The 11,654-nt window shown below is 38.9% G+C and overlaps 1 protein-coding gene across 6 annotated transcripts in view; it reads left to right on the forward strand.

The window, feature by feature from the left end:
• Window positions 1-11,654, forward strand: part of GPATCH8 (G-patch domain containing 8) — an 88,554-nt gene that overhangs the window by 24,903 nt on the left and 51,997 nt on the right. For 3 of the 6 annotated variants that reach the window (XM_024205036.3, XM_026658675.2, XM_026658673.2), the window contains exons 1-2: window positions 1,319-1,390; window positions 8,844-8,861. Coding sequence is in view for 1 of the 6 variants with exons in the window: in XM_026658672.2 (XP_026514457.1) it covers window positions 1,316-1,390 (75 nt within the window). In the remaining 5 variants the exon portion in view is untranslated. Of the gene's footprint in view, window positions 1-1,315; window positions 1,391-2,453; window positions 2,489-5,910; window positions 5,929-8,843; window positions 8,862-11,654 lie in introns of those variants that run through there. The other 3 variants (XM_026658674.2, XM_026658672.2, XM_026658676.2) reach the window with 3 other exon arrangements.

Consider the following 11,654-nt stretch of genomic DNA (forward strand, 5'->3'; position numbering starts at 1 on the left):
CTAAAGTCAATAGAAAGGGTATTCCACCAACTCCAAGGGCTGTGGAGGGAAAGAGATGAACAGTGTTGCTTCTACTCTTGCCAACTCCAAGCTCCAAAAGCACTGTAACATCTAAGGCAATGAGTATTTAGTTGTCTAGGAGTTCAAGAAGACCCTGTCCATTAAAAGCTTCAAATATTAGTGGGTAACAGTCATCATAAAAAAAAGTTATATCAAACTGAAGTGTAATTTTTAAAATTAGTAGGTAACAGCTGGGGTTATTGCAACTGAGATTAGACTAGTATTTTTCTTTTTTTCATCTTATTTGATTAGTGTATTTGACAACACTCTCTGCATAGTTGGTGTTTCCCATGTTCTTATGAGCCTTTCACACAGCTGTAGGTGGAGGGACATTTTTAACTATAGGAAAATATAGTTGGAAGGCCTCAAAAATTGGCAGGGAAGTTCTTTTGAAATTGGCTAGATTTCAAGTTGACCATGTCCCTTTATAACCAAAATGTTAGACTTTATCCATGTCTTGGCAGGCAGTGCAGATGAGGAAATGGTAGGTAGGCAGAGAAGCCCTTCTGCCAACCCCTGGTAATTGCCTGGTTGTCTGCAGGCAACAAATCAGCCTCTTTGGTAGCCTTCAAGGTACATTGTAGCAATTTGACTCTGATGTCAAAAAGGACAGCTATGATGGTGGTTGGATACACAAGAGAAGAGAGGTGGCATTAATCTGGTGACTTGCTTTAGAGAACAAAATCTTGCAGCCTTTTAACTATGACCAATGTCAGGTTTCTGAAGTGACTCGCCATCAAATATTGGAGATGGCTTTCTGCTCACATTTTCTATTTGAAACAATGTGTGTAATTTTGTTTTTGCTGAGATTCAATTTCAAACAGTTTAGATTCATCCAGTCGCAGATTTCAGTGATGCATTCCATCTGTGGCCTATGTGGACTGTATTTGTTGTATGTAAGAGTAATTTTAATTTTACTGTGATTTTTATTCTACGTTATTTCCTCCAACCCAATGTTTATGATCAGCATTTTCACTTACTTTGCTAAAAGTAGCATGTGGTGTCAGTTTAAATAATTGTCTGGCATTCTGAAACCTTCCTAGTTTATGAAGGTCATCAGTCCAGCATAGCTAGGATTACATCGGACTGACATTTTTATGTCCTAATTATTGGAGTCTTATTTAATTAGTTGATTTCTTTTGCTGTCTAGTATAATGAGTTTGGGGCTCAATTTATATTGAGAGTGGGAATTGCATAGTTTTGGGAAATGTCTTGATTACCATAGAGAAATAACAAAAATATTATTCTTTTGCAGGGTAATCATTTTGATCAATATGAAGAAGGACACTTGGAGATTGAACAGGCATCTCTAGACAAGCCAATAGAATCGGTAAGATACACATATCATCACCATTGGCCCACCAGCAAATTAGACAGTGATCGGATGGGACTTGATGTGAATGCAGTTAAATTTGACAGGACCAGGCACTAGTGTGTAAAGAGCAGTTCAGGGATATTCTTTTCTAATATGCTTGCATGTCCTGCATTAATGTTAAGTGGGCTTGGGCTTTAAGCTTTAAATAGTAATTTTTATAATCTAGGTTACTGTAAAAATAGTTCAGCTTGATATTTGAGAAACTGTTTGAAATACATTATTTATGGAAAGTTAGTTTGCTAAATATTAATACATTTTGTTGAGAAGTTAGTTTATTTTTGTGAACCTAATGAAACAGAGGAGTAAAATGTATTTTGATCCTTTTAGCTTATATTTCCTGAATAGTCAGATCAACTAGTGTGTATAACAACTTAATAAATGCTAGAACTACCATTAGCAGTGAAGAGAACTGAATTTTAATTGATATGCTTCGGTAATGATAAAACCTGCCCGTAAAATTATATTTCACATGAACTACACAGGAATGTTTTAAAAGGTCATTTTATTTTGTTGAATTAGGTATGGCAATTAATAATATCAAACTGTAGAATGGGGAAAGGTAGATTTTTGGATAGGTTTTCTTTTAAGCTTCTGAATCTTTTAACTTTGCACCGTATCACTTGCTAGTCTCAGATATACAGTAACATTTCTTATTATGCTGCCTAAATTTCTCCTGGAGGTTCAGCATTTAACATTAGTGCTTAGATGCAAATATTCATTTATAGTCTTAGTGATGTGAAACCTGTGATGGAAAAATAAAGGGAAGCTTACTGGTGGTCTGATTTAGGCTAGATTTTTATTAAAGATTAGCACTTTTCAAATAGCTTTTTCCCTGAAGAAACTAAAATTGACTCTGAACTTTCATCACGTTAGTGTGCACTTTTTAAACCATAGTGTTAGCAAAGGATCAATATATATTTGCATCCTATGTAGGTTGGTGTTGTGTGTGTCTGTGTGCGTGTTTAGATGTTTACAGAAATTTACACAACTTGGGGTGTTCGACATTTTTCTTCCGCAGCAGTTGGCCCATATTAGCTAAGCAGCCATGATCTGGTTTGTATTGCACGGTCTGCCTTTTTAAATTTCTTTAGGGTTTCCTTTCCCCCTTCTTATTTCTGTTCTTCTGGTCCAGTGAACACTGCATATAGTACCTATTGTCTTAATGTGCTGGCATGATGCTAGATTTAGGCATGGCAGTAATAGATGACGCATGAGATAATGCTGCAGAGGGGGGAATTTGCATTCGATGTTCTGCTGAATAGTTCAATCTTGTGTTGTGACATGAGAATCTTAACTGACATGCCAAGCCTACTTCCCTATGTAAATGTCATGAGAAATAGCTAGAGTTGGCATCTATTCCATACCACATTGGGGATTATCATTAGACAGATTATTCAAATGTTATCTACAGGCTAGACCAAGATCTTATTTTTACAAGTGTTTGTTTTTCCAGAATAGAGGAACAAAGCATGTGGGTGACCAATTAAAATACTGCATGTATGTTCACAATTTAAATCTCTTCTGGCCATTATTATGGAATAGTCAGATATATAAAATTATACAGAAAATGTAAGTACATCATGTGCCCAATAGTACACAATGCCTAGGAAGATAGTCACTGAGTGACCAGTGTATATGATATTTGGCTGCAGTTTGAGGAGTTTCAACAGCAGCAGAAACCTTGGGTTAAATTACAGCACAAGTATTTATTATTCTTACATACATTGTAGTGCAAATATAGAGACATTATCAAATCTAAATACTTTAACTTGGGCAGGTTTTTATTTTAATATATAAAATGTACACAATTCGAAATCTCATGACCAATAGTAAAAAACACATTTAGTGGAGAAGACAAGAAGATGATCTGCCTTTTTGGGAGGGAAAACCAAAAAACTCCAAAATAATTCCTACCCTACCACCCAATTGGTTACATTTTTTTTCCCTTCTGTCTGTAGAAAGATAGGCTTTTAAAAAAATAAAAAAGCATAAACATTGGGAATTCAGGAATTTGAATTATGTTGCATCAAAGAGAGAGTAATATATTCTTTAGAGGACAGACTACTAAAAAATTCTATTTTATGATCAGTTGGGTCAGGTGTGTGTTTATAATAAAATATTTATCTCCCCAAAAATATTTAGTGACCAGTTGTCTGCTGTATCTTCATAGTATATATCAGAGGACTGGCTAGTAATTATTTTTGGGGAGATAGGCTTTTTAAAAAATACATTTTTCTATGAAGACAGGAATTTAAAAGAAAAAAGCGAGGGGGGGGGGGAAGGGAACCAACCTCATTTTAGATTGTGAACCAAATTTTACTTTTGAAAAAGATGGATCATCTTTCTGTTCTCTCCACTAAATATGTTGTTGGTGTTTAAGATAATCTACAGCTATTCAATTTAATATAATTTGTTACATAAACTGAAATTATTAAAAATTGCTTAAGCTCCCAAATTGTTTAACAGAGTATATTTGTAATCTTTACAATTGCAAAATTACAAATATTTTTTAAGTAAATGGGAGTGGGTTTTTTACCTGCTAAAACCAGAGATTAGAGTTCTGTGTTCCTCCTGCAAGAGTTGGATTTCATACCTAAAGCAGCGTGGGGCATCAGATTTCTTTCTCTGCTTTGGGTGTGTGTTATATCATTGGCTCTTCCAGAAGAGAGAGTAACAACCATGAACTTAGATCATGAGAGGTAAGTAAAAGGAAATAATTTTAAATATTTAGTTTTAAAATGTGCTGTATTTGCAATTTTGAAGTTTACCAATTTGTTGTATTAATGATTTATGATCTTAAACAATTCTGTTAGTGTTTCAACTCACCTTTTGGAAAGAAATTTAGCTGGTAGCACTAACAACCCAATCCTGCACCATTGAAGTCAATGCAAGTTTTGCCATTTATTACAATGGAAGCCAGACCTGAACCCCTAAGTGTTTTCATTAATAAAGAAAACCTGTTTTATAGCCGTGAATATGTTAAAGCATTTTTCAGTTAAATTTTAGGGTTAGTATAGAGAATTAACAGAATTAAAGTACATCCTATTAAAAATAAGTGGGATTCTTTAAAAGATTTTCAGATCTTCTAGGAATCTGAAAACTATTTGAAGCCTAGTAACTGTAGACCACTTTTGGAAATGCCTAGGGAAAATGGCTTTGCTTGGAGCATACATTTTGGAGTATCATTGCTGAATTTAGATCCATCTCTGCAGCATTATCTGTTGAGAGATGCTGACTGTACTGCTACAGCATGCAACTCTAAGGTGGCTGAAATCTCATAGGTTTGGGAGTCTACAGATCATTACACTGTTTAACTGTTTTGAATTACTATACTACATATTTTAAAAAAAGCAGTCTGCAGTAGCTAGTGTCCATGGAAATCCTACATTGTACTGCAAAGATGTCTCTGGACTGAGGCATTATGAGAATATAACTCAGGTATATCTTCTTACGGAAAAGTAGGATTAGAACAAGCTAGTAGAAAGCAGAATTAGAGGAAGCTAGTGGCTTGGAAGTCAGAGGTAGGACAATAAAGGTAAAGTCTTAAGAGGACTTAAATTTCCAAAATGTTACAAGTTAGTGAAATGATACCAAGATTTATTTTTCCTTCAAACCAAAACAAGAAAATATATTTATAATTAATTATTTGAAAGGTTTTTTATTAGAAGAAATTCTTTAAAGAAAAAACAAATTTTTGTTGGGCTAAATGAGAACCAAGTAGTCTACATTTCAGAAAAGGGAGAAAATATTCAATATAGATTTATGCAAAAGTGCAAGTCATTGGTCATATTTACAAATCAGATGGCTATGGAATTGGAATCAGATTTTTTTTTTAATTTAAAAAAAAAAGCAACGATGAACTTGTCTTTAAGGCAGTAGATCCTAGTTTTTACAAGTAAAGATTGTTGCCCTGTTTTAAAAGGTTCTGGGCACTCTCAGCTCCTCCTGCTGAAGTAAATGGGAATTGTTGGCACTCAGAACCATTTAAGTTTTGAAACAAGCAGTCTGATTTTCAGCTATGTAATGAGCTGCACATTGTAGGAAAGTGCACTATGTCTAGGTTGTGGAGTGGGCAGTTACCAAGTATGCTGATTTACTAGAATCCTTATTGTCCTTAATGTTTTACTAAGGAAATTTGTTTTAGACCGTTCTAGTTTTTTGTCATGGTAATACAACTTCAGGAGTTCAGTATTAGTCTTAGGTCTGGTCTACACTACATAGTTAGTTCGACATGAGCGGCTTATGTTGACCTAATTATGTCAGTGTACACACTACAGCCTTGTCCTGCTGATGTAAGTGCCCTACTACACCAACATAACTCCACCAGAGGTAGGGCTTATGTCGATATAGTTAGGGTTTACTTACATCTGCTGTTGACGGTCTTGTCAATTTCAGGGCTCCATACTGGAGCTGTGAAATTGACAAGAAAGCCCAGTTGGGAGTGAGGGGAAGCTGGGCTCCCAGCAGGAACCTGCACAGAGCTGAGAGTGGCTGTAAGTCAACCTAACATAGTCAACTTAAGTCTGTAGTGTAGACATGCCCTTAGAGTGACTACATAAAATCCACTGTCCTCTCCCACTACACACAGTATGCAGAATGTTCAAGTTAAATCAAGTTGTCATTGTCACAGGTTGGAAGTGAGACTGCACATCATTCACTTACTCTTAAGCTTCTTGTTAGTTTGTCCTTGTCATAACTAACAAATATCCTTTTCCTATATAGTTCTGCTCAGTTGCCTGAGTAGGCTCTTTAAAACCCTGCTGGTGGGGTTCAGATTCCAGGTGTTACTTGTTGAAGATCACAATTCAGTCCTCTCATCTAGAAGTCTACAATAGCTTCTCTGAAGTTGGCTTTTGTCACATAGCATATCTGTGCAGATCTGTGGACTCCACTAGTTCCAAAGTGTAACCTGATAAGGCTGCTGATTTGACATTTAGCAGTAGCCATAAGTGGTCAGCGCTATAAATAATATGTGTCTTGAAGCTGAATGGTGTAGCATTACTGTTTGGCTTTTCTCTCTAGTTTTCATTGTGTCATCTGTAGTGAGCTATAGGTTTTGTAAAGATTCCCAACACAACCTCTTGTTTGCATGGGTTCACCCAGTGGCATCCAGTCCTTGCTTATAGGTAACTTGATACACAGTCAGCACAGTTTACAATCCACTCAAGAGATGTATGGTTTTTGTTTATGCTGAAATCCGATTAATAGTATAAAAGGAATGTCTCTGGGGTGGAGGGGACTTTGGGAGGAGAGGGGGTGTTAGACAAAATTAGCCTTTGGCATATTTGTAACAGTTCAACATCTATTTGTTGTAATCATTAGTTACGATATTCCTCACACAATGCCATCAAAACCTTGTATACGTATCAGTTTACATCTGCCAGGGCCATTGCTGGAGACTTACTGCAGGAACCATGATCAAGTATCATTGGTACATGTGAAAAGTAATTAAATAAGGCAGTTTTGTCTAGTGGTTAGAGTACAAGACTGCATTGGGAAGCCTGGGTTCTGTTCTGTGGGCTCTCACGGACTAGTTGTGTCCTCTTGGACAAGTCACTGGAGATAAAATTTTCAAAAAGTGACTTAGCCAAGTGACAAGTCCCATTGACTTTCAGTGAGACTTAGGGCTGGTCCACACTAACCCCCCAGTTCGAACTAAGATACGCAACTTCAGCTACGTGAATAACGTAGCTGAAGTCGAAGTATCTTAGTTCGAACTACAAGGTACTTACCGCGGGTCCACACGTGGCAGGCAGGCTCCCCCGTCGACTCTGCGTACTCCTCTCGCGGAGCAGGAGTACCGGTGTCGACGGCGAGCACTTCCGGGATCAATTTATCGCGTCTAGACAAGACGCGATAAATCGATCCCAGAAGATGGATTGCTTACCGCCGAACCCGGAGGTAAGTATAGACGTACCCTTAGGCTTCTAAATCATTTAAGCCAATTTGAAAATATTACGCTTAATCTGTGTCCCAGAGTTCCCCATCTGAAAAATGTGAATGATCTCTCTTTTGTTAGCGCTTTCTGATATTGGGATGAAATGTGCTGTATAAGTGTCAAAGTAATGTTAAAATACCTTAGTAAAACACATTAAAAGATACTGTTAACCATTCACTAATCTGTTACAGTAATGTGACACCACATCATTGGTTAAGAGGACAAATAGCATGGCTCTTGCATATGTATCTGGCTAGTCCTGATAAACTGTCTTGATTGCCTGTGGGTTTTACTGTATCATTTTAGTCAAAAGCATATTGAGTGATTTTGTTCACTTGGCTGACTTGACAGCTTTTAATGTGACTTTCACTTCAGAGCTCCTTGTAGCATAGCTAGTGAATTATAAAAGTAATATCTGCCTATACTCTGAGGAAGGAGTTGTTTCCTTAGACTGGCCAATGGCATGTTTGGGAACCGGCACACATGCTTAGAAAAGTACAGAAAGGAGAACTACTACAAAATGGGGTTGATTTATTCAAAGGGAGCATCAGTTCTTGACACAGAGAGGAAGACCTCTGTAAGTAAAAGGGATTTTCCTCTAGAGATGAACAAAATTAAAATATTATTCCAGAAAAAGATCACAGGCCAGCAGCCTAGCAGCAATGCTTTGTGCTGCTGAATGAGAGATTCTGATTTGATTAATATTGCGTCTCACTCTAGAGGCCAATAGGAGCTAATAGCACTGCAAAGCTACACTAGCTCAGTTCCCATTTGTGACCCAAGCAATTCAACCTCTAATTTTAAGGGCAGCATTTAAACCGTGAAGAGAGTTCGTGCCCGTCTTCCTTAGCCAGAGGTCTGTCACAATGATGTGGAATGAAGGGACAGATGGAAAATGGGAGGGGATCATCATTAATCTCTTCAGTGTGTAGGCCTCGCTGGAATTTAATACCTGACTCTTCGGAATGTTATCTTCACAATAGCAACAGAAAATATGCCATTTCAGCTGCCTGTTTTTAACTATCCAGCCTTTTCACTGCTTAGTCGATGCCAGAAATTGTGTGTAACTAATTTTACATCAGAAGCTATCTATACATTCAATGCTATTGGGAGAAAATGCCATCTTTTTCCTGGGAACTGAGATGCAGTAAGATGTAGGTTTGTTGCAAGTTGAAAAACGTGACCGTCCTCTTGAGTGGCTTTGTAAAAGTGGTGCTAATGTGTATAACTCTTCTGAATTTTTCTTTTTTCCCCCTTTAATATTTGTTTACCCCTTCACTGTGTCAGTCACAACACCACTCTTGAATCTCCCCGCTGGTCTTGACTCGTTAAATTTATTTTATGCTTTCATTCTTCTTTAATAAATACATTACTTGCAAGCAGTGAATTGAAAACACAGCAAAAGAAAAACTACCATTAGTGATTGGACAGTTTCTTACTTTGTGTTACATTTAACTGTTCTTTTGACAGCCCAGTTTTTAAAGCCAGGTTCGTATGGAAATGCTTTCACTCCACTTGCACTGCTTTTGGAAATAGCATACTGCTTCATCTGTCTGTTTATTTTAGTGCATTCATGACACAACACAGTCAGCACAATGTCTCATCTCCACTTAACAAAAGATTGTACGGTAGTTCTTGTCCTTTTTTAAAAATGCAGCCATTTTTGTCAGCATCAGCTTTTAAAATTTGATTCCCATAATCCTTTGTCAGATACAGTTAATATGTTAATGTAGAAGGAACAATTACAGTGTAATAGCCACAAAATAATTGGTGATCTGTGGCCCCATTTTACAAGAGGAACATGCAATTGTTGTCACTGTGGCATAAATGGTCTGCAGCGGTTACACTCACAGGTAAGTTCTTGTAAATCTTAAAGTCTAAGACACTCTTCCATGGTATTCATGGTTGGAAACTGTATTTGTTCATTTTCTTTCACTCATATTGATTTAAACATTTATATCTTGGCATATCCTTGCTCCTCCTCATTGTTTTTCAATGTAGAACTAACTACTACTTCATAGAGAGATCCCATAATATGGGAAGGACATTGTTGTACACTTTTGTCTTGAAAAAGTTAGTGAGACTAAAATGTCTTTTTACCTGCAGAACAGAAGAAAAAGGTTTCTAGTCACTAGAATTTTTTTTTTGGTGGGGGGGGAGAGGGGGAAATACATCCAGGCACACTGTAAATCTCAAACTCTTGTGCTCTTTAGGTCTGATGCACCAGTGGTGGTCACATTTTTCAGTCATTTACACCAATGAGGAATGAGTATGTAAAACACTGCTGTTCTGACTTGGGATTTTTTTTTAATACTTCATTACTGAATTAAACTAAAATTGTAGCATTTTTATTAGCTGACTTTCGGATACAATGCATCATTCAGTGTCACAACCAGACAACTCATTACAATTCAGGATATTCTGTAATATTATGAGTTGTGATGGGTTGCATAATTAGAAGAATTTATGACCACGAACTGTATATTGAGTTTAAAGACACTTTTAAAAAAAGGCTCTTTAGGGAATCCTGGAAATTACAGGCCAGTAAGTGTAACTTCAGTACCAGGTAAATTGATCAAAATTATAGTGAACAGAATTATCAGATGAACATGATACACTGAGGAAGAGTCAACATGGCTTTTGTAAAGGGAAATCGTGCCTCACCAATCTATTGGAATTCTTTGAGGGTGACAGCAGTCATGTGGACAAGGGTGATCCAGTAGCTATAGTGTAGTTGGACGTTCAGAAAGCCTTTGACAGCGCTGCTCACTGAAGGCTCTTAAGCAAAGTAAGCAGTCATGGGATAAGAGGGAAGGTCCTCTCATGGATCAGTAACTGGTTAAAAGATAGGAAACAAAGGGTAGGAATGAGAGGTCACTAGGGTCCCCCAAAGATCTGTACTAGGAACAGTGCTGTTCAGTTTATTCATAGATAATCTGGAAAAAGGGGTAAACAGTTAGGTGGCAAAGTTTGTAGACAACACAAAATTACTTAAGAGGCAGTAAAAGCTGTGTTATCCAGCACTTCACCAACCAGAAAGCTCTATGAACCGGCATTTCTGATCTTCAGTAGGGTCCAGTTGGAACAGGGCCGGCAGGCTCCCTACCTAACTCTGCGTGGCTCTCTGGAAGCGGCGACATGTCCCTGCTGCTCCTAGGCGGAGGAACAGCCATAGGGGCTCAGTGCGCTGTCCCCACCCCAAGCGCTGGCTCAGCAGCTCCCATTGGCCAGGAAGTTTGGCCAATGGAAACTTCAGGGGTGGCGTGGCGCCTGTGGGTGGAGGCAGTGTGCAGAGCCACCTGGATGCACCTCTGCCTAGGAGCAGCAGGGACATGTCGCTGCTTCCGGGGAGCCGCTCGAGGTGAGCACCACCCAGATCCAGCACCCCGAAACCTCTTCCACGCCCCAACCCCCTGCCCCGACCCCCCTCCCGCACCCAAACTTCCTCCCTCTTAATTAACTGGAATTTTTGACTTACCAGCATTCCCCCATTCCCCAACATGCCGGATAACAAAGCTTTTACTGTAGTTAAGTCCAAAGCTGACTGCAAAGAATTACAAAGAGATCTCACTAAACTGGGTGACTGGGCAAGAAAATGGCAGGTGAAATTCAATGTTGATAAATGCAAAGTGATGCACATTGGAAAACATAATCCCAACTCTACATACAAAACGATGAGGTCTAAATTAGCTGTTACCACTCAAGAAAGAGATCTTGGAGTCATCGTGGATAGTGCTCTAAAAACATCTGCTCAATGTGCTGTGGCAATCAAAAAAGCTAACATGTTAGAAACCGCTAGGAAAGGGATAGATAGATGAAAAAATATCATAATGCCACTATATAAACCTTTGGTGCACCTACACCTTGAATACTGCGTGCAGTTCTGGTCGCCCCATCTCGAAAAAGTTATATTAAAATTGGAAAAAGTTCAGAGAGAGGCAATGGAATGATTAGGGGTATGGCACAGCTTCCATTTGAGGAGAGATTTAAAGACTGGGACTGCTCAGTTAGAAAAGAGATGACTAAGGGGGGTACGCTAGAGCAGGGGTCGGCAACGTTCGGCACGCGGCTCGCCAGGGTAAGCACCCTGCCGGGCCGGGCCAGTTTTATTTACCTGCTGACGCGGCAGGTTCGGCCGATTGCGGCCCCCACTGGCCGCGGTTCGCTGTCCCGGGCCAATGGGGGCGGCGAGAAGCGGCGCGGGCGAGCGATGTGCTGGCCGCGGCTTCTCACTGACCCCATTGGCCCGGGACGGCGAACCGCGGCCAGTGGGGGCCGCGA

This window comes from Terrapene carolina, unplaced genomic scaffold, assembly GCF_002925995.2.
Source record: "Terrapene carolina triunguis isolate 2854851 unplaced genomic scaffold, T_m_triunguis-2.0 Scaffold495, whole genome shotgun sequence".
Taxonomy (NCBI): Eukaryota; Metazoa; Chordata; order Testudines; family Emydidae; genus Terrapene; species Terrapene triunguis.